At 43.4% G+C, this 23,176-nt stretch overlaps 3 protein-coding genes and 1 long non-coding RNA gene across 4 annotated transcripts; all 4 read left to right on the top strand.

The window, feature by feature from the left end:
- The first annotated feature begins 3,150 nt into the window (after positions 1-3,150).
- Positions 3,151-3,789, top strand: LOC113752081. The gene has a single exon (XM_027296220.1). It carries the CDS (start codon positions 3,151-3,153, stop codon positions 3,787-3,789), a length of 639 nt encoding a protein of 212 aa, XP_027152021.1.
- Positions 3,790-3,978: 189 nt separating this feature from the next.
- On the top strand, positions 3,979-4,650 carry LOC113752080. The gene has a single exon (XM_027296219.1). The coding sequence runs from the start codon at positions 3,979-3,981 to the stop codon at positions 4,648-4,650; it is 672 nt and encodes a 223-aa protein (XP_027152020.1).
- A 6,762-nt stretch (positions 4,651-11,412) lies between these two features.
- On the top strand, positions 11,413-15,186 carry LOC113751150. The gene is made up of 3 exons (XR_003464782.1): positions 11,413-11,691; positions 12,815-13,563; positions 15,105-15,186. It is a non-coding gene; the product is annotated as an uncharacterized LOC113751150 (long non-coding RNA).
- Positions 15,187-16,075: 889 nt separating this feature from the next.
- On the top strand, positions 16,076-20,309 carry LOC113753569 (cytochrome P450 CYP72A219-like). Its single transcript, XM_027297758.1, has 5 exons — positions 16,076-16,614; positions 17,504-17,721; positions 17,973-18,217; positions 18,376-18,760; positions 19,750-20,309. Exons 1-5 carry the CDS (start codon positions 16,338-16,340, stop codon positions 20,176-20,178), a joined length of 1,554 nt encoding a protein of 517 aa, XP_027153559.1. The 5' UTR covers positions 16,076-16,337; the 3' UTR covers positions 20,179-20,309.
- Positions 20,310-23,176: the final 2,867 nt, after the last annotated feature.

Here is a 23,176-nt window from a genome sequence, read left to right as displayed (position 1 = left end):
TTAAATAAAGGATGTTTCTCCTAGTCACTTTTACCTTAATAGTTTGTAACATTGTTAAACTAATAATCTACTTAAGGCTTATTTTTCAGCTAAATAATTTTTTCGTAATCATAAGCTAAAGTAATTAACTGAAAAAATGATCCCCATCCCAAATAATTTTCCTTCCCCACAAGTTTTCTCTGCCACTTTTGTTTTCGACAGCCTCTTATTAAAAGCTACAACTGATAAGCATGATTCCATGATACTTGTAAGAAGTTTTTTGGAGTTTAGCGGTGAAGTACCGGTGGTCCTTGAGCCTTACTTTGGAGTTCACAAGTGAATCAGAGTGTGAGAGAGCGCGTAGAAACCAACCGAAGCATTTCTTCTTCCTTGGTCTTTAGAAAAGAGGCTTGAGAGTTTGCGCTTTTTTTTTTTTTTCCTTAACAAGATTAAAGGAAAATAAAATGATTGGAGTAATACCGAACTAAATAATACTATAAATAAGCTCACAAATAACAGAAGAAGAAATTAGAAATTCGTATATGGTGACGCATTAACTCAAGATCTCCTGCGTCTACAGTTTTAAACTCTAATCGCTAAATGAATGCTTCATGGCACAGTGACTAATTGTGTAGCCAAGTTTTATTTTACATATATTAAATTGATATAATGTATTTTTTTCACTTTGGCGATTGCGAAAGCACAGTAGTTATTTCACAGCTGTGTCAATGTCATCGTCTGCAAGGGCATGCGATTAATGCAACTTTTCTTTGCAACATTTTCTTTTAGAGTTAGACAGCTCGTTGGAAAAAGCTGCAACTGATAAGGCATGATTCCATGACTTTTGTAAGAAGTGTTTTTTGGAGTTTAGCAGCGTAGTACTGGCGGTGAACAATCTGGAGCCTTCCTTTGGACTTCGCTAGCGAATCAGTGAGTTAGAGAACGTGTGGACGAGAAGCATTTCTTCCTTCCTTGGTCTCCAGAAAAGACGCTTGATAGTTTGTTTGTTTGCTTTTTTTTTTTTTTGTCCTAACAAGATCAAAAGGAACGTAAAATGATTGGAGTAGTACACATCTAAATAATACTACTGTAAATAAACTCACAAATAGCCACCGCGGGTTAGCTCGCCGATTATGTAGTACTTTTTTAAGGTATTAAACAGTATTCGAGTCTCGTGATTATCGTGTTTGGAGTGAGTTGAGATACGTTCTCCCGAGTCACAGGGGATTAGTCGCGACGAAAGCCCGAACACCCCCTGCATCGTAAAATAAAAAAAAATAAACTCACAAATAATGGAGTAATACCCAACTAAATAATACTACTATAAATAAACTCACAAATAATAGAAGAAGAAATTAGAAATTCACATATGGTGACGCTTTAACTCAGGATACAGTGTGTTAAACTCTAATCGCTAAATGAATGTTTCATGGCACAGTTGCCAAGATAAGCATGACTAATTGCGTAGCTTTGCGGTGAAGGACCCAAAATATTAAAGTAATTTAACTTGTTCCAAAATCAAATCCAAAGTTGGATGAAGTTTTACGATATCTACTCAAAGAATGTTTACGGACAAAAAGATGAGAAAGTTAAAAGTTAAAACGAAATGTACAGCAATGCACTGAGAAATCTTTGCCAAATTCGGTGCATAAAAGCAAATTGACATAACCAAAACCCTACTAATTCAATTAGGCAAATGGGGAATTGACAAGGAAGAAATAAAAGATTCCATCAAGTTGCTTGAGCAACAGTACCACTGCACACAGCCTCTCATTAGTGTCTTGTTTAATTTTAACGTCTGGAACAGCCACTTCTTTTTTTTTTAACTTACATGGTTCCCTTTTGTTCAAAGTTATTAGACGTTATCTAGATTGCAGTTTTCTAATGAAATTTTTTTATTTTTTTAAGACATTTCTCAATTATTTTTTTAGTTTGCATATATATTAAATTGATACAATGTATTTTTTTCACTTTGGCGAAAGAGTTTTGATAGCCAAATTTTTTTCAAATAATATTTTGGTTATATCATAAATACATTTCTCAACCTGTTTTTTTATATTTTCAACTATTTTTTTATCTCATATATATATGATCACTGAGGATGCTCACCTCGGCCACCCCGCATGTCCGAGGTGAACCCACCTCGTCCCTCATCGGAGCTCATCCGTGTCTTGGGCATATCGCCTAAGCTCGGCCGGATCCCTAGTCTACCGTGTTGGTGACCTCGGCACCTCCACCTCAGCTGCACGCTGATGATGTCAAGCCACCTGACATCACCCGGGACCAGTGTTTTATCTGAAAAGCACTGTCGCACTTAATGACTACTGCGTAAGACTCCTCGTCACCCTGCCCAAGCGGCTACAGCGTCAGAGTCAGACCGCTTGACAGAGAGCAGAGCCGTAATTGCAGGACATGGGTCCCACCGGCATAAGACCTTCATCCTGCCCTCCACTCTCGCTCTATAAATACCCCTCATGTACTCCTAACAAGTAAGCATACTGTTCATTTGACAACACTATTGCTTTTCTCTCGTTCTCATACTAACTTGATCGTCGGAGTGATCCCAGGGGAGGAGCCCCGCCATTAACTTCGGACAAGAGGGTACACCTCACATCATCTCAGAGGAGCCTGATTCTGGTCGGTTCAACTACCCACCAAAAATCACCTCTTCAATTGGCGCCGTCTGTGGGAACAAGATTACTGCTAAATTAGATCACGCGCTCCAGAAGTGGAAGATCCCTCGACCGGGGCTGGGCAGACATCCGGAGCCCAGCAAGATCGTATTTCTGAAGAACAAGGGTCCCAAGGACCCAGCCCCACAAACGAGACGCCATCGCCAAGATGGCCGAGTTCGTAGCTGATAACCCAAACATCTTCGAGGAACTGGGGAGGTACTTCAAGAGGTAGGGGAAGGAGAAGGCTGAATCCTCCAAGAGGAGACCGACGAGGTCCCCGGAAGTGCCTTCCGGCGAAGACTCTGATGAGGGGCACCTCTCTCGGAGCACTTCCAGGCGCGCCTCTTCCAAGGCGACCTCTAAAATTGCCTCCATTTCCCGGGCATTTTCCTGGGGTCTTCTGGGAAAACGAGCTGAGGACCCACCACGGCGTCCCGGAGGCTTAGCAGCCGAATATCTGAGGGCTCCGCCCTTCACGGATGACATCAATGGGGAGATGGTCCCCCCAAACTTTAAACTTCCCGCCCTGCGTTCCTACGATGGCCGAGGTGACCCCGAGGATCACCTCCGCGCCTTCCTCTCCGCTTTTCGGCTCTATTGCGTCCCCGACGCAGTAATTTGCCAAGCTTTCCCCATCTTCCTGCAGGGCACGGCCCGAAAGTGGTTCTGGGGTTTAGAACCGAGGAGCATTTCCTCACTGGATGAGTTGATAGATCGGTTCATTCACCGCTTTGTATCATCTCGTCCGATTACGAAGATTTCGGCCTACCTCTTGAACCTGCAGCAAGCTCCCGGTGAGTCACTGCGCTCATACGTGCAGAGGTTCAACGAGGAGAACGTGCAGATACCTGATCAGAATGAGCAGGTAACTATAGCCGCCTTCACCAACGGGCTTATCGCGGGAATCTTCAATACCGAGATACACCGGGATTACCCCCGCACACTTCGAGAACTTTGGGATCGAGTAGATCAGGGAATCCGAAGTGAAGATTTAAACCGCATGAAGCGAGAGGCTCAAGCCACTCGTACCGAGCAGGATTCCCGGAGGAAAAAAGACGCCAGCGAGTCGAACAAGGCCCCAGTGGCTCGTCGACTCAGTTCCGAGACCGCCGAAGTGTCTTCGATCGGATTGTGAAAGGCAGGTCGTCCACCTCAGACGCCGAGCTGACACCTCTCAATTCCAGCCGGACCCATGTCCTGGCTGTGATGAGGCAGAACTCCCAGATGAGGCAGAACATCGCCGGGGTGATCAACACGATCGCGGGAGGACCAACGGGAGGAGACAGCCAGAACTCCTTGAAAGCGGACCTACCGCCAGGCCGGGATGGAGGTAGCCGAGCCGAGCTCTCGGTTGTCCGAGGTCATCACCTATGGTCCCACTGACCCCGTCCCCGCCGCTTCCAGCAACCACGAAGCCCTCGTGATCGAGATCCTCACCAACAACTACATAGTCAAAAATGTCTATGTTGACCCCGGAAGCTCGGTAGACGTCTTGTACTACCGAACCTTCGAGAGTTTGAAACTGACCAGGGAGCAGCTCACTCCGGTCAGGACTCCCCACGTTGGATTCGGGGGACACGTGGTCCACCCCGAGGGTATGGTGTCCCTGATGGTGACCATCGGGCGTCATCCCCGTTGCCGGACTATACCCGTCAACTTCGCGGTAGTCAAGGCAGATTCTCCCTACAATATGTTGATAGGTCGACCCACGCTCAATGCCTTGAGGGCTGTGTACTCTACCTATCACCTGAGTTTCAAATTCCCGACACCAGCGGGGGTGGCCGAGGTGAGCAGCGACGTGAGTACTGCCCGCGAATGCTACCTCGCCACCATCCAAGCCGCAGTCACTCCCCGGACTGCGTCGAAGGCCGAAGAGAAGAGGCCGGCCGTCCTCTCCATAGACTGCATCGATCCTCAGAAGGCGGGAAAGCCCGGCAGGCTGGAACCCGGGGATGAGGTGGAGCAGGTGGTCTTTGATGAGATGAGACCTGACTAAGTGGTCCAAGTGGGAGCCGGACTCCCTTCTTCTTTGAAGGAAGAGATGATTCACTTAATAAAGGACCACCGAGACATCTTCGCGTGGTCCGCTGATGAAGTGGTCGGGGTGCCATCTGAGCTCATGATTCACCAGCTCAACGTTAACCCACAGGCCCGTCCTGTGAAGCAGAAGCGTAGGCACTTCGGCCCCGAACGCAGCAAGGCCGTATCTGACGAGGTGGACAAGTTCTTGCCTGCCAAGATGATCCATGAGGTCCAGTACCCCACCTGGCTGTCCAACCCTGTTATGGTCAAGAAGGATACCGGTGGATGGAGGATGTGCGTCGACTTCACCGACCTTAACAAGGCCTGCCCCAAAGATTGCTACCCTCTGCCGAGGATAGACGCCCTCGTCGACTCGGCAATGGGACATGAGATCCTCTGCTTCCTAGATGCCTTCAAAGGCTACTACCAAATAGGAATGAGTGAGGAGGACCAAGAGAAGACAGCGTTCTACACCGACCAAGGTGTCTACTGCTATACTACTATGCCGTTCGGGTTAAAAAACGCCGGGGCGACCTATCAAAGGTTGATCAACTGCCTCTTCAAAGATCAGATCGGCCGAAATGTGGAAGCCTATGTGGACGACATTCTCGTCAAAAGTTTAACCACTTCGGCCTTCCTGTCGGATGTGAGGGAGGTCTTCGGCGTCCTCCGCAACTCGAGGATGAAGTTAAACCCCAAGAAATGCGTCTTTGGCGTCACCTCAGGAAAGTTCCTGGGGTATTTGGTTTCCCACCGGGGAATCAAGGCCAACCCCGACAAGGTCAAGGCCATTCAAGATATGTGCCCACCTCGGAACCTTCGAGAAGTCCAGCGACTGAACGGACGCCTGGCTGCGCTGAACCGCTTCCTATCCCAGTCCGCAGAAAAAGCTTTGCCCTTTTTCAAGGTGCTTAAGAAGGCCGATCAATTTGCCTGGACTGAGGAGTGCCAGGCTGCCTTCGACAAGCTGAAGCAGTACCTGCACCACCTACCCACCCTCGCTTCATCTCGGCCCGAGGAGAAGCTGTACCTCTACCTCTCCGCAGCGGACGAGGCTGTCAGCGCTGTGCTCATCCGGGATGAGGGCACTCAAGTGCCAGTCTACTATGTCAGCCGAGCTCTCCGTGGGCCGGAGACTCGATACACTCAAGTGGAAAAACTTGTGCTAGGACTAGTCCATGCCGCCCGACGGTTGAAACCCTATTCTTAGCTCATCCCATCTCCGTCAGGACCGACCAGCCTCTCCGACAGATACTGGTGCGGCCCGAGGCCTCCGGGCGCCTCACTAAGTGGGCCGTTGAGTTGGGGGAGTACGACCTGTCGTATGAGCCGCGCACCGCCATAAAAGCTCAAGCCTTAGCCGACTTCTTGGCCGAGCTCACCTTCACGGAAGGTCGATACTCCATTTCCGCCATAGCCGAAGTGTCCACCCCACACCTGTGGATGTTGTATGTGGACGGATCCTCTAATGGGGATGGGAGTGGAGCAGGACTGCTCCTAGAGGGCCCCCAGGGAGAAGTGTGCTCATACGCCCTTCGCTTTGACTTCCTGGCCACCAACAATGAAGCCGAATATGAGGCCTTGATCGCGGGACTCCAGCTAGCCCGCAGGCTCGGTGCACAGCGGATCCACGTCCGCAGCGACTCCCAACTCGTAGTATGCCAAGTCCTTGGTGAGTATGAGGCCAAGGATGAAACCATGCAACGGTATCTAGCCAAAGTCCACCAACTCATCGCGTACTTCGAGTCTTTCGAGATCCAAAGAATCCCCCGCTCCCAGAATAGGCGGGCCGACGCCTTATCACGGCTGGCTTCCACCTCATTTTCTGACCTCAACAAGACTGTTTTAGTTGAAGTGTTGAACGAGCCGGGATACATGGAAGAGGTGGCCTGCCCTGTGAACATGGGAGAAACATGGATGAGCCCATTCATCCTTTTCTTAGGGCAGGGAGTCCTCCCCGAGGACCGAGCCGAAGCGAGAAAGATACAACGCAAATCTGCTCGGTACGCGCTCCGCGATGGAGAACTGTATAAACGCTCATACCTTGGCCCCTGGCTGAGGTGCGTTACACCCGAGGCAGGACGCCAGGTCCTCCATGAGATACACGAAGGCCTGTGCGGGGCTCACGTCGGCCACAGGATGTTAGCCAGGAAGACCTTACTTCTTGGGTATTTCTGGCCTTCCGTTCGACAAGATGCTCAAAATCTTGTTCTCAGCTGCCCATCCTGCCAAGTCCACGCCCCTGAGCTTCACCAACCCTCGAACTTCATGGTTCCAATCACCTCACCCTGGCTGTTTGAGCAATGGGAGACAGACATCATCGGTCCTTTCGCAAAAGCGGTCGGGGGCTATACCTTTCTGGTGATCGCTGTGGACTACTTCACCAAGTGGGTCGAGGCCGAGCCTCTGCGGACCATCTCAGGGCTGGCCATTCAAAAATTCTTTTGGAAATGTATTATCTGCCGCTTCGGCATAGCTCAGATCATTATCTCGGACAATGGAAGGCAGTTTGCCGAGAACCCATTTAAGGCTTGGTGCCAGAACCTCGGCATCAAACAACATTTCACATCGGTAGGCCACCCTCAGGCCAATGGTCAGGCAGAAAATTTCAACCGAACTCTCTTGCATGGCCTCAAGACCCGACTACACCGAGCTGGATCATCTTGGGTGGAGGAACTCCCCAGTGTTCTGTGGTCATATCGGACCACGCCGAGGTCATCCACGCAAGAGACCCCTTCTCCTTGACCTATGGAGCCAAGGCTGTCATCCCTGCTGAGCTCCTCACACCCAGTTCTCGACTAACAGCCTATGTAGTCGAGATGAACAGAGAAGAGAGACAGTTAGATCTCGACCTCATCGACGAGAAAAGAGACCTCGCCTCAGCTCGGATAGCGTCCTACAAGAACACCCTGGCCCACTACTACAATGCCCGCATCAAGCATCGGCGATTCCTGCCAAGAGACTTGGTGCTTAGAAAAAACTCGGTCAGCCGAGCTGAACCGCAAGGGAAATTGGGCCCGAAATGGGAAGGCCCTTACCGAATTGTGGAATCTAGTCTAAGTGGGTATTGCAAATTGAGCTATCGAGATGGCTCTCTAGTGCCGAGGACTTGGAACGCCGAGAACCTCAGGCTGTATTATGCTTGAAAATTTTACTAAGTTATAACTTCAGCTGCTTTGTTATTTTTCAATATGATTGTGCCACACATCTGTTATTAAAAAATAAGGGGGACAAACAGGGGACGAAGCAAGCATGAAATTAAAAGAGCCGAACTGAGAAGCAAATATTTCATTTAACGAAGAAGAGGAATTACAAAAAGAAGATAAGGACCGAGGTCAGGAGTACTGCTAAGCATCTCCCACCTCGGTTTTACATTTAGATCCCTATGAGCAAGGCCTCCACTTCGGCTCCCCCTTGGCCAGTTGCCTCCGCGGCTTCTCCCCCGCCGGGGTTAGTATCTTCTCCACCTCCTCCTTGCTCTTCGGCAGCCTCCTCGCCGATGTCACCCCCAGTGTCCTCTCCTCCATCCTCCTCGAACACTTCGTCGAGCTCGGACAGCCACTTGTTGAACTCGTCCTGGATCTCGGCCAAGTTTCTTCCAGCCTGAATACCATCGGCCATCCGATCGCACGGTTCCTTGGAGTCTTCGTTATAATTGGCACTATTCTTCAAAGACTCCAAGGTTTCGGAGGAGAGGTGAGCCGCGGCCTCATCAATAGCCGACGTGAAGCCAAGCATGAAGCTCGGCCTCGTCAGTTGGCCGAGATTCCTAAGGAAGGTCTCGGACCTCCGGAAATCCTCAACAGCCGAGGTCCTTGTACTCTCGAAGGCCTGCTCATGGGTCTTCTTCGCCTCCTCCGACCTCTTCTGCTCTTCCTCCAGAGCCGACCTCAGACTATTGGTAGTGGCCTCGGCCTCCTTCCCTTTAGCCTCGGCCTCTTGAAGCCGTCTCTGAAACTCGGACTTCTCGGACTCAGACACAACCAGCTTTTTCTTCAACTTGGCAATCTGATCTTGCAGTTTGCCGGTGTCCTGCTCCTCCAGCAACTCACAGTACCGATGTGCCATCTCGGCCACAAAGGCTGTGTTGGAGGCCGTGGTTACCATGACGCTTTGGAACATCTCGGCCGGAGTCAGCTTCCTTGTGAACCCCAAGTCTCTCGGCAAGGTGGACTGCATCACCAGGTCTTGTGCAACTCGAGGGTGGCTGCATCGGTCGTTGACCTTGAGCGACCAGTCCGGACACCAATGCTCGCCGGGGTGAGACTTATCTTTCCCAGAAAACACTGGGGGGCTTGGGTAACGGTTCCATAGTGAAGACGCCGTCACCGCGTTGACCGGAGACTTCAACTGTTTGCCTCGGCCATGTGGAGGTGGAAGTGCTGTGGTCACCCCTAATGGCACCCCTTCTGGCACCGAAGAGGTGGATCCTGTGGCCGCAGCAGCCGAGCTGCTCTGGGCTGCCGTGGTGGGGGTGGTCTTCTCTACCGAGGTCTTGGAAGACTGCCCTTGGGACTTCTTTTTGGGCGGAGGCGCCGAAGTCTCCCCCGAGTTCTTTCTCTTCGACCTCTTGGCCACCTCGGCCGAGTTCGATGTGATGATGTCGGACAGTTTAGTCACTGCACAAGAAACAAATATTATCATATGCCTTAGCCGAAGTGAAAGCAAAGCTATGAAAGAAATTTACAAGGTATCTTAAGTTTAGTGGACATGAAGGGAGTCTTGTCAGGACTGAGCAAAGCTCGGCTAATCCCCCCGTCAACTAGCACGGCATCGGGGTAGTCCAGACTGAATATCCGAAGTCCTGACCCCATCAACTTCTGGAAGGCCTCCTCATCGGCATCCCCTGCGGAGGGGTCGGCCTTCGCTTTAATTGGCCTCCACCAGAAACCCCTGGGGAAATCCACTCCGGATACAAAGAAGAAGTCGCGCTTCCAGTTCTTGATCGAGCTGGGAGCACCAATCACGAACTTCGGGATGGCATTGTTCCGATTACAGATATAGAACCACCCCTTATCTGTCCCATGTGCCTTGAGAGTATAACATCGGCGGAAGAGATCCACAGTCGGGGTCACTTCTTGATGTCGGCACAGCATCTCGAAACCTACGAGAATGCGGACCGCGTTTGGGACGAGCTGGGTGATTCTTACGCCGAAGTGACGGAGCACGTCCCGGAAGAACCTTGACGTCGGCATCCTCAGCCCGGCCTCCAACTGCTGAAGGTAGATGGCCACAGTGCCCATGGGGGGCTTCTCGGCCAAATCGTTCGGCCCGGGCGATGTGATGAGATACCCCGGCCTGAAGGGATACTTCCTTATCACCTTCCAGGCCCTGTCTCTTCCCATGCGGCTCCTAAACTGCGGCATCTTGCCGAAGTCCAGGTTGGCAGCATTTCTTGGAGCGACGGGCTCCAGCACCCCCTCGTCGTGGGGTATTGCAGTTCCGAGGTCGGTGTCGTATTCGACATCGGAACCGCCCTCGCTCATCTCTGATGACTCTGACCCCGATGCTGTCCCAGCCACTTCTTCCTCGGCCGATCCCCCCACATCGGTAGGTGCCGACCCCGTGGAGCTGGATGAAGTCGCCTCTTCCGAAGTGTCCGGCACCTCCTCGGCCTGGTAGCTTGGTTTCACGATTTCTTTGTGGGTTTTAGCCGTTTTGGCCATGTGTGAATGATGAGATGAAAAGAAAAATACTTACTGTTGACTATGGGATCTGACGAAGTGGATGACTTCGGCTGGGATCTCGGATGGCAGGATTGATCTCGGCAACACTCGTAAATTTTGCAAGTCGCAGGCAAAGAAAGAAAGTGATGGGCCATATGGTAAAAAGGACCCCCTATTTATAAGGGTTTGGGGGGAATCCGAAGAGGCGGCAAGAATGCGAAAAGACGGCCACGTTCGAATTCAAAACGCCGTGCCTCCCTCTCTCCTCATTAATGCCCCGTCCTTTCGACTGACACCCTCTGCACGAAACGTCCCACTACTTCACGACGCGACGGTTACCAGTGACCACGTCCTGTCAACTGACTCGCCCACGTGTCTCGTCCCCGCATCTTCCGGAGCAGTTTCGGGACCCCGACTCTTTACGACTTCGACACAAGGAAGCCTCGGTACCTCCCTAGCCCGGAGCTCCCGAGGCTTGGGGGGCTTATTGAGGATGCTCACCTCGGCCACCCCGCATGTCCGAGGTGAACCCACCTCGTCCCTCATCGGAGCTCATCCGTGTCTTGGGCATATCCCCTAAGCTCGGCCGGATCCCTAGTCTACCGTGTAGGTGACCTCGGCACCTCTACCTCAGCTGCACGCTGATGATGTCAAGCCACCTGACATCACCCGGGACCAGTGCTTTATCTGAAAAGCACTGTCGCACTTAATGACTACTGCGTAAGACTCCTCGTCACCCTGCCCAGGCGGCTACAGCGTCAGAGTCAGACCGCCTGACAGAGAGCAGAGCCGTAATGGCAGGACATGGGTCCCACCGGCATAAGACCTCCGTCCTGCCCTCCACTCTCGCTCTATAAATACCCCTCATGTACTCCTAACAAGTAAGCATACTATTCATTTGACAATACTATTATCTCTCTCGTTCTCATACTAACTTGATCGTCGGAGTGATCCCAGGGGAGAAGCCCCGCCATTCACTTCGGACACGAGGATACACCTCACTTCATCTCAGAGGTGCCTGATTCTGGTCGGTTCAACTACCCACCAAAAATCACCTCTTCACTACCAAACCCACCATCTCATCTCTTTGTGACTTCCTTCTTTAAGCCAACAGGTCAGCTGCTACTCCTGCAGCCGCTTGATTTGCTGATCATTCACATGGCCTTTGTACTTCAGAGCAGGAGAATTGGGTGCAGGTGAACTACTTTGCTTACACTAGCCGTTTTTCCCTCTTTCTCTGATATCCAATTAACCCGTTTCTGTATCGATTTCGTCTCATGTTGCCGAATTGTTGGAGCCTCACGTGATAGTTGTACTTCAAAGGAGTGAAATGGGGAATTTTTTTTTAGGTATGCCATTCTATTCTGATCAGCTTTGGTATTCAATTTTCCACCCAAATTATGCTTTCTATTCAACCTTCATCATCCGTATGATTACGATTACAAATATCTGCTTGGATGTGATTTTTCCCTTATTCCAGTTCTGCTGAGAAGTAGGATTCCTATTCACTTAGCATGTACCTTTTATCTGTATTTGCACGTCTCTTTCTCTAATCACACTCTCATTCTAACCTTCGTTCACTCTGGTTTTGGCTTTTTTCCCTCTTGATTCGGTATGTGCTATTTCATATGGAAGTACAATTTTTTGTTATTTCCTTTTTGGTTTGAACATTTGTTTTTTCTTCTTTTTATTTCCTTACCAGGGTTTAATGAATCTAAATTTTGTTCGAATATAGTGTTGATTTTTTTGTTGGATTTTCACAACAGATGAAGATCAGAAATAGGTGAATTTATTTTGTTCTCATTTTCGGCTGTGATGATACAATATTGTTGCCGTGAGTTGTGTTTCAGGCTTGATACTAACTGGATTTAAGCTGTATCTTGGCGAGGCAACTCAGATGGCATTTTGGAGTATATATTATTCCAGAACTGCAACTGAGTTTGCAGCCATGGTTGTGCTCTTCTTCTTCGCCTGCCATTGACAAACAAATTGGAGCTTTACTTTTAATTGTCAAAGTTCATTGTTTTTTTCATTTATTAGTCCAACGGTAGCTTAGTTTGTTCTTCCGAAATTCTCGTACAAATTCAGTTCTACTTCAAGTATTATTACTCCCTGTTTTGATGCTTTCTTATCACTTATCTCAGGTATGTTATGATCCCTTACAATGATTGCTTATGTTATATTTGCTTCATTAACTCAAAACATGGTTTTAGTATGACACTGCCTTCAAGTGAATATGTGAAATCTCATAGGCATGGCTATCAAATGTTTGATGAAATGTCTGTCTGAAACTTGGGATAATTGGTTCTTAGGTTGATTGCAAATGCAACAATAAATCTAGATGGTGTTTTTTGGATCTCTTGAGAAGGTTCTTTAAACAAAAGAATTGCTTCATTTGTGTTTCTATTGATATCTAAAACTAATAAATTAGCTTTATTTTGAATCAAATGTTGGCCATTTGATGGATTTTAGAGTAATCTAAGTGGTTCAACATTGTCACTCAACTTGCTGTCCAGATTCTTCTTCTTCTCTGCATTGAATTCACTAGTAAGTTTCAAAACTTATGTTAACTTAAAGGTCTTTTCCAATTTTTTCCTATTTTTTGAAAACTGAGTGTAGCGTAACATGATTGTTTTTTGCTTCTTTTTTGGTGGCTTGATAATATCAAACTCTTAAGAAAAAGTTCCGAGCTCATTCAGGACCGCCAGCTCCCCAGGGCACTCCTTTTTTATATCTGAGAAGCACCCTCCGATGTAGCATTTTGGTGCTGTAGGATATGGGGTCACTGAAACAGGGAGGTTGTAGCCATCCACTATACTTACGTCGTAGAAACTCGGCTGCCTCTTGTCAACCTGCAACGTAAACTCTACTAGCGTCACAGGAGGAACGCCGATCACCCCGGCGCATTCGAGTCGCCCGTTGCAGTCGCCTGTTTCACAGGCTCGTCCGTCGTTGGAGTAGTCGAAATTGCAGCCTGTTCTGGCCCAGATGCGGCCACTCGAATCTCCTGGTGCCTGGAATTTCCGGAGTCTCCCGGATGGAAGATAGAAGCCACCGTTTGCTACGACTGGAAAGCCTTGGTTCGGGGCAGTGGCAGGCCATATGGGAAATGGGCACTTGTTGCTCACGTAAAATGTGCATGCTTCCACAACTCCACTACTGCCTATGGGTTACGTTAAACTATAAACGATGCAAAAGAAGAATGCTTTTTCATTTATTTGGTGAGTATCTGAATGAATTTTTGTTGTTATTGTAGGAGGCAACAAATTAAAACAAATCTTGCTACCATCAATTGAGTAATAGGTATTTCTTGCTTCTTTTTAGCTGTTAGGTTATTCAAAAATGTTTTGTTTTATTCTTGCTGCTAATTGGAGAAATAAGTGAGTCACAGAAGAGTAATTTTTCTTATTTGGAATCTATAGGGCTATTTGTTGAGTTCAAATGCTTGTGCTCTTCTTTTAGCAAAGCTTTTATTAACTAATAATCTGAGCCTTAATTTTGATTGTCAAATTCAATTGTTGAATTATATTTAATAATTTGTATGTCTTGAGCTTGTGATTCAATTTTAGCTTTACTTCTGTAGCTTTGACTATTTTACTATTTTTCTTGCTATTTAATTGCCTACTCTATGATACTGACAAAAAATTCTCGGTACTTCTAATAATTTTTTGTCCCTGCTCTTTTCTTCCTTGTACTCCTGTAGATGTTAAAACTCTATTTTGAAGCTAGAGTTTTGAAATTAGCATGCTTAAGTTGCCAATAATTTTTAAATAATGACAATGCTAAATATGAGCAAATTTAATCTACTGAAAAACTGAGCATTTTCTTGTGAAAATAAAGTTGGGAAATGATTATTATTCTAAGGAAATGATTATTATTCTAAGTTCTAAGTCATTAGATTCTCTACCTAGACACTTTGTCCTTACCCGAGCATTCAAATGCAAGGTTAATATTTTTGTCCTTACCTGAGCGTTAAAATGCAAGGTTAATATTTAGAATGCAACCTTATTTATTCTTTTTATAAATTTTTAAAATTATTTATACTTTAAGGGAAAATAAATACCAAAATTGATATTTTTTGTCTAATGAGAGTATAAACATAATGAGAAGGGGTTTAAATGCTAGGTTAATTATTTACAAAGCATATATAAGTGCATCGCCTTTATTTAATTTTATAAACACTCTCCTTATTCCTTGGATTAGTGACAGGAAGAGATATGAAAAATTGATAAATTTTTCATAATACATAGAGATTGGATAAGAGATGATTTAATTGATGGCACAAAAATAAAAACAAATATGCCAGTTATGAGCCTTATGTGTTTAGAAAGTAATTTCTTAGGTTTTTATTTGTCTTGGACTTATTGGAAAAAATATGTTAAAACTTATATTTTTACAGTGTGGGAAAAAATATTAAGATGTATAAATCATATCTCTAATTGATATTTAAAAAGGAATATGAAAAAATGATTTTTTGCAATAAGACTACATGTGTGTGCTAGGGAAGATGTATTATTACAGTTTATACTCTGCTTTGGATTTTTTTCATTTATTTATCTGTTTTTATGGCCTATTAGATGTAAGTTTCAATTTTGGTTATCATGAAGTGTTTATCCTCTTAGTTGTGTCTTGGAAAGTTTAGTTTTCTGACATGTTTTCTTGAACCTTTTATATTGAAAATTTATAAATCCTCACTAGATGTTGGACTCATTTTTGTGTATTTCATGAGGATGTCCCTTTTGTGTTTTTTTTTTGTGCGTAGGGTTACTTCTTGACAGCAATCAATTAATCTCAATGGTCATTGGCTGTGATCAATTAACCACTTGTTCTTTTGTGCACCTTAATGGATCTCAATATGTGATCTTTTGTAATTACAGCCTATGATTGCACTTTATATTAAGTATTTAGCAAGTCATCTCTTGTCTCTGTAAGACTAACTTGCACTTGAAGATGTTAAGCTATTTGTCAAACTACTTGCCAATCTTTTGTCATCTTCTCTTCTCTTTTGCAATGCTAATGATTTTTTTGTTTTGTTTAGTCTCATATTGTTAGCTGCATACTTGATTGGTAATTTATAATTTTAAGAATGCTATTTCGCAAACATTACTGTTAATCTTATTTTATATGACAATAGATTATAGGGGGCCTAGGCTGTGCTTAGCACAGCCGATAACCTCCTAGTATTATTGATACTTGGTTCCCCCATCCTTTTCGATTTCTAGCGCTGACAAGTGGTTCGACAAGGGACGAGGGAGTTGGGACAGTTACAATTATGGTTTTATTCGATTTCATACTATTTACCGGAAATTTCTTTCTTTCGAAGCCCAAAGAGTTACGTCAATTTTTACAAACCTAATCCTTTGAGGTCCCACAGGAAACTTATAACTACCAACCCAAATCCTCCCAACCCCGATGTGGGATACATCTCAGGGGACGTCACCCCAAACCTCCACAACGGGGGAGCCTGCTGCTAAGCCCATGAGAACCCAACCCCCCAGAGGCGATGTTTCTTTCTTTCGAAACTCAAAGAACTTACGTCAATTTTTACAAACCTAAATCCCGAGAGAACCCCAAAAATCGGTATCCTTTGAGATCCCACAGGAGACTTATAACTACCAATCCAAACCCTCCCAACCCCGATGTGGGATACATCTCAGGAGACGACACCCCAAACCTCCACAACGGGGGAGCCACCGGAAATTTCTTAAGTTTCGAAAAATATGATGTCGAAAGTCAATGAGATGAGAGAGTGGGTTCAATATGAAACTTTGATATTATCCCCATCACTGAACTGCGTTCACTTTTGTGTTGTAAATTTAAGCTTTTTCAGACAAGATATATAAATCTTAGGCACGGGATAAAAGATCCCATGTTTGATGTATCATAATTCGATGTTATTTTTTTCAAAACTCTATTGCATATACATGAAAACAACTATATGAGCTGTCAAGAAAGCAACAGACGTTGAGAGTTGCAACAGCTACAGTGTCCAGAAATGGAAATAGGCTACATCAGAATTGCTGCAATTTCCTCTTGTGCTGCAATTTTGGTAGTGGCATGGAGAGTATTGAACTGGGTATGGTTGAGGCCCAAGAAGCTGGAGAAGCGGCTGAAAGAGCAAGGTCTCAAAGGAAATCCTTACAGACTACTGTATGGAGACTTCAAAGAAATTTCAACCCTGATCAGAGAAGCCCAATCCAAGCCTATCAACCTCTCTGATGACATCCTCCCAAGAATCTTGCCTGCCTTACCTGATGCCCTGAAGAAATATGGTACTGCTGCTATCCTCCTCTTCATGTTTTACTTCTTTCCTTGTGAGGTCTATTTACTCAATGGTTCAGCTAGAAAAGCAGAATTATGAAGTGATTTTAAAAGTTCTTGGTTGGGTGACAGTTAAAGTTTACATGCTTGACATCACATGATGTTTGTTAACTAAGGTTGTGTTTGGATTGCATTTTTCATGATTTTTTATGGGAAAATTATTGTAGCGATTTGATGTATGCGAGGGAAAAAGATAATAGGGAAATGTGATCACGGAAAACGCCGTAATTTTTCGACGAAAAATCGCAATCCAAATCCTACCTAGTGATTTTCTTATTTGAATTACCCATTATGTCCATCCCTTTTTGGTAAATAAGGCAGCTTTATTATGATTGGTTTTGGTTTTCTGTTCTTCTTTTCGTGTAATTTGGGGTTTAAGATGTTGGAATAGCCATGGAAAAAAGATTACCAATAAACTAGATTAATTTGCGATCTTGTTAGGGTTAAGCTGATAAGTGTTGTCAACATTAAGAATATAGATGGCAGCATTTATGGAAACCAAAAACTTGGTTGAAATTTTGATATAATGAAAATTGGACATCGCATTGATTAATGGCCAAGCAGAAGATTCTGAGACAGTGGATTTGGATTGTCAAATGTGTAAATGCTGTTATTTAGAAATGCGGTTGTGATGTACATGACATCTCTTCTGTAGATGAAAATTGACGCTCCCCAAGAACGTTTAAGGTTGATCCCCTCCTATTAATTCTTGGTGTCATGTTTTTCGCATTTCCTTCAGAAAACACACACACCAAATGATACAACTTTAAATGCCATTGATTTATGATGTAAATAAGGTGAAAATAAACTTGGCTGAGACATGGCAATTTTGAGTTTCAGGTAAGAGCACATATGTGTGGCTTGGACCAACACCAATGGTGTACATCCTGGAGCCTGAACTCATTAGGGAGGTTATGCAAAAGATCTACCTCTTTCAAAAGCCTCGTCTTAATCCTCTTAGCCTGTTGCTGATCGAAGGACTGGTGAATTATGACGGAGATAAATGGGCCAAACAGAGAAAGCTTATAAACCCAGCTTTCCATGTGGAGAAGTTAAAGGTTTTGTAACTTTCATTTGTTTTATAAACCACTGAGTACTGAATTTGTCAGCAGCTCTAGTTTTAGGTGGTCTTAAAAGGCACCTTTGAAACGAAGTGACCCTTCAAATGAATCAGTTCACTTTGACAAATAGGTAGAAACATGACTCAGAAATCCTACTTAAGTAGAATGACCTGAAGAAGCTTTACTGGTATTGTACCGGTGCTGAAGGTGCATTTTTTTTTTCATTTGGTTCGTTATCTTGATTGCAGCACATGCTTCCATCATTTTATACAAGTGCTAGTGACATATTGAACAAATGGAAGGAGGTTGTTGCCCCGAATGGTTCAAGTGAGTTGGATGTATGGCCAGACCTTGAAACTTTGACTTCTGATGCAATTTCACGGACGGCATTTGGCAGTAACTATGAAGAAGGAAGAAGGATATTTGAACTTCAAAGAGAACAGAGTGAATATTGGCTTAAGGTTGTACAGTCAGTGGACATCCCAGGATGGAGGTAAATGTATTTGCTGATCTCTAAGTCCTCCAGAAAGTTGGTTTTTTGTAAACTATCAGTTAAATTCTTTTCGCTTCGAACTTGATAGTTGATTTGGATTCAATTGAGTATTATAAGCACACAATGTGTTGCTTATTTTCTGAATTATCTCATTATAGGTTCGTGCCAACTAAGAGGAACCGAAGAATGAAACAAATTGCAAAAGCGGTTCAAGATACAATTTTGGAAATTATCAACTCAAGAATAAAGGCAGTGAGAGAAGGTAAAGCCTATGGTGATGACTTGTTGGGTATAATATTGGAATCCAACTTCAAAGAAATCAATAACCATGGACAAGATGGCGCTGGCATGACTATCAGAGAGGTCATCGAAGAATGCAAGCTGTTCTATTTTGCAGGGCAGGAGACTACATCAGTATTGCTCGTATGGACAATGATTTTATTGAGTAGGTATCCTGATTGGCAAGCACGAGCTAGAGAAGAGGTTTTGCAACTCGTTGGCACTAAAAAACCAGATTTTGATGGACTAAATCGCCTAAACCTTGTGAGTACATTTTCAATTTCTTTTTTATTATTTGTTTTTAGTAGCAGGGGAGGGGTGAGATTTAAGAAGCAGGGAGGGGGAAGGGGATTTGAACCAGGTGGTCTAATTCCTGGGGAGAGCATTTTCAATTTCATTTGAGATATTTTGACGCAGAAGTAGAAGCTTCTACCCTTGTGAGCGTCCAGTCCTCATGTGGCCAAATTGGAGATTGAGCACTCTCTGAAAGAATGTGGCCAAATTGGAGATTGAGCACTCTCTGAAAGAACAAAAATTAATTCTGAATACAACTCTATACATGGTCAAGATACTAAAGAAACTGGTATGAAAAGCTTCTTAGTTGACACATTCCAACAAAAACAATATTTTTTGATCAATTATTGTAAAATAATGCATTTATGTCACTAGCACTTGCATGAAATGAAAAGTTAAAGCCTTGTTGAGTGCTTGACGACGGGAAGCATACATTGGCATTAAGCTGCTCTTCTGAGTTATCCGAAAACTGTTTTGAAATAATAGTTTTATGTTTTGTTAGAAGCTGCTTAGTTGACACATATTAGTCACACAATACTGTGTAGACGGAATCAATGCTTGCTATGCCCTCGAGGCTTGCAGCAGAAAGTCTTTTACCGATGGAAATTCATCTAGTGTTCTGATGTTTATGCTTTCATTGAAAATCCTTTGACAATAACAGCTTTTATGATCTTTAATTTTGTACCTTCTCGAAATTTCTTCTTTTTCTACTCCATGCATCTGAAATTTTATCTTCAAGGCAAAAATTGAAGCTTTCTGCAAAAATACTTCAAGTAGAAAGGAGATTATAACAAACTGCCATCTAAGAAAGATGAATGTCTTCATTGGATAGAAAATTTGCAGTATGTATAAAACAGCAACTAAATATGAACTTTACAATCTGGTCTGTCTGTCATAATATAAAGCGGAAGGAGGGGTTTTCCTATTCCTATTCGAACAAGTTTCTCCTTCCATGACAGGTCACCATGATACTACATGAGGTTCTAAGGCTGTACGCTCCAGTTCCTGCAGTTACTCGTAGAGTTGCTGAAGAAACTAAATTAGGAAACATGCGTCTCCCAGCTGATGTGCTGCTCTATCTACCAGTAATGGCATTGCATCACGACACTAAAATATGGGGTGATGATGCGAAGGAGTTCAAGCCAGAGAGGTTTGCTGAGGGAGTGCCTCATGCAACTAAGGGGCAAGTTGCATTCTTCCCTTTTGGTTGGGGACCTCGTATATGCATTGGGCAAAATTTTGCCATGTTGGAAGCCAAACTGGTGCTAGTCATGATTCTGCAGAGCTTCTCCTTTGAACTTTCCCCATCTTATTCTCATGCTCCCCGTGCAATTATAACACTTCAACCACAACATGGTGCTCACTTGATCTTGCACAAATTGCAGTAACTTGCAATAACTTGGGTCATTAGGTTGTGGGGAATAGTTCAGACGTTAAAATTTCAATTTCTTGTTTTTCATTTGATGTACATTATTTCTGGAGTGCACAAATATAACATGTATGATACAAGAGTATTGCAGTTATATACTCATATTTTTGGGTGAGCAGACATAGTGCAGCAGAACTTAGTTCTATATTTAGATATCAAACTCCAAAAAAGGAGAGAAAAGAATCTGGAAAATGCATTTTACCATCATCACCTACTCAAGAAATAATTTTAATCTAAAATCTTTGAGCACTTAGCTACAAATACAGTACACGTTTATAGTAATCACCAATTCACCATTGCAGTTCAGTGGTGATCAACCTTCAGTCAGCTGATCAGTGTCAAACTCACAAAAGAAAAAAGACAAGTTTCCAGTTGGTTTACCAGACAAATGTTAGACAACTTCTCAAACTTCAAAGACACTTGTGATACCACAAATTCTTGAAGTTTTTAACCATCATGAGTTTTTCAAGAATTTCAAATTTAAGGGCTTTTTAGCGGTTAGTTTGCTGTGAAGATATATTACTTGTAATCACCACACTATTTCGGTGGTGATCAACCTTCAGTCAGCTGACTGCTCTAAAATTCGCTGAACAAACAAAGAAAGCTTCAATAGATCAATGACACGAGAATGGAAAAGTCTAATCAATTAATGGCATGAGTATGGATCGAGTTAAAAGGAACGATGTAATACCTGGATTGTAAGCTGGCTTAATAAATTTTGGATATAAATTAACGGAAGTCAAGTTATTAGCATTTCATCGTCCAAGCTTAGGGATGGCAACAGGACGGGGGACGGGGCGGGGGCGGGGGAAATTTGTAGGCAGCGGGGTGGGAGATGGGAGAGGGGTCCCTCGTCCCAACCCCGTCCCATTGTCATCTCTATTCGAGCTATTCATCTTTTGAAACTTGTAGGCAAAATTTGTAGGCAGCGGGGTGGGAGATGGGAGAGGGGTCCCTCGTCCCAACCCCGTCCTATTGTCATCTCTATTCAAGCTATTCATCTTTTGAAACTTCTGTACTTTGGCAAAAGCTTGGATAAATTCGATAACATTAGCGGATTTAGCGATTCAAAATTTGTTGTATCATTTCATCAATTCAATTCAAGTATTAAATAAATAACAAAAATGTGAAAAAATTTGAATCACTGGATTTAGTAGACTAGTCAAGTCAAGTTTTTGCCCTATACGTGAGCAGGTTTATTATCATTTCAGTCATCTTTACCTGCTTTTTGACGTAGAACAGGAGACGCGAGAATCGATGTCTGAGGTGTGACAAAAAGTCTTTGGAAAAAAAAAGTTTTTTGACTTTAGCCATGTACGTCTAAGCTGAGTGGAAGAGGTTGCTCAATTCTGCAGTGCATGTGCATCACGGTAAGGCAATAATGTCTTGATATTGGTCATTGGAGACACGTTATCATCTTTGAACCTTTTGTAGTCTTGAGAAATCAGGGGACAAGAATACCCAGAGTTGAGACTTGTGAAGCTAGGGATAATACCAAAAACCTCTCTTGAGGTTCTTTGTGGTGTGATTTAGGCCCTGTTTAATAATTCAATTCAGTATTTAATTTTAATATATTCAAATCACAGGACAAGAATATCCAGAGTTCAAACTTATCGATGAAGTTAGGGATAATATCAGAAACCTCTCCCCTAAGGTTTTTCTTAATATGATTTAGGCATTATTTGATAACCCAATTTAGCACTTAAATTTAATGAATTCAAATCTTAATATACTCACACGCATTTGAATTGATTAAGTGGCACTGAATTTTCTAGGTAAAACTTGTTTCTAAAAATAAGTGATAAACTATTCATCTATCACTTAATGTGATATACACTCAAATGTATCAAATTTAATATTTAACAATTCAAAAATTTAATGAATTCAAATTTTGGTTTTTAGACTTTAGTTTAATCAAACGCAACCTTAGTATCTTTAGAATTTTAAAAATAATCACTTATCTTTCTTACTTTTGCTTCTTGTATCATAAATTTTTTAAAAAAATCCTAGACTGCCTTTTTGCTCCTCTTACTAAATGTAGATACTCCTTAAACCACTTTGTTTACTCCATTAAAAATCAACACCTGAAAAACAATTTTAAGTACAATCACCATATCAGAATGCCATAGCTCTTAAAAATATAAATTTGAAAAAAAAGATACTTATAAAGAAAAACATTAGCACTGATTCAATTTTATATGATCAAAGACAATCCTTTATGAATTCTATTTTTTTGGAACATCTTCTCAATCCATGACCCAAGCATTTAAATTGTACAAAATCGCTATAAAAACCAAATCAAAATAACTAAAGAAATTAAATTATATCATAGTCTAGCACAATCACTAAAAAAATGGATAAACAAAATTCAATTTACGACAATTTACAAAATAAAAATTGCATAATCATCAAAAAAATGGACAACATAGAATGTTGGAGAAAGCAGGAAGAAAAGAACGTGACTTTTATTTCTTTTTCTTTAATTATTTGAACTTCATTTATATGACATGTGTGTTATGTCTAAAGTGAGGGTTAATATAGTCATTAATGGGAGGTAAGTGATATTTTTTAAAAAAATTTAGGTGTTAATTGCTATTAAGAGAAATCTCAGGGGAGGTTTCTGATATTATCCAATAAATCAAGAGAAATACACCTATTTATGATTGAATGCGCGTGATTTCTTTCATTTCTCGTTTTCTATCGCCACTGATGACGATTGCTGGGATGGAAAAATGACATGTCGGGTCAAATCATGCTCGTTAAAAATGAGAAAAAAAAAATAGAATTTTATGAAAGGAGCATTGATTTAATTCACAAAATATAAATACAGAATTCAGCAAAATTAAGAGCAAAAACCAATTTGCATCATTGATGTCATACGTTAAAGGAAAATAGAGTGCCCAACACAACAGCCCATCTGGCGCTGTTGATTTGAATACAGACTTTGCCGACAATTG

This window comes from Coffea eugenioides, chromosome 11 (genome assembly GCF_003713205.1).
Source record: "Coffea eugenioides isolate CCC68of chromosome 11, Ceug_1.0, whole genome shotgun sequence".
In the NCBI taxonomy this organism is placed as follows: Eukaryota; Viridiplantae; Streptophyta; class Magnoliopsida; order Gentianales; family Rubiaceae; genus Coffea; species Coffea eugenioides.
This window is presented reverse-complemented; position numbering and strand designations above follow the sequence as displayed.

Excerpts from the sequence above, each read along its gene's own strand:
- LOC113752081 (XM_027296220.1), top strand. The coding sequence starts at position 3,151 with ATGGTCCCCCCAAACTTTAAACTTCCCGCCCTGCGTTCCTACGATGGC.
- LOC113752080 (XM_027296219.1), top strand. The coding sequence starts at position 3,979 with ATGGAGGTAGCCGAGCCGAGCTCTCGGTTGTCCGAGGTCATCACCTAT.
- LOC113753569 (XM_027297758.1), top strand. The coding sequence starts at position 16,338 with ATGGAAATAGGCTACATCAGAATTGCTGCAATTTCCTCTTGTGCTGCA. Across the intron at positions 16,615-17,503 it reads TGATGCCCTGAAGAAATATG|GTAAGAGCACATATGTGTGG; the intron begins GTACTGCTGCTA and ends TTTGAGTTTCAG. Across the intron at positions 17,722-17,972 it reads TCCATGTGGAGAAGTTAAAG|CACATGCTTCCATCATTTTA; the intron begins GTTTTGTAACTT and ends TCTTGATTGCAG.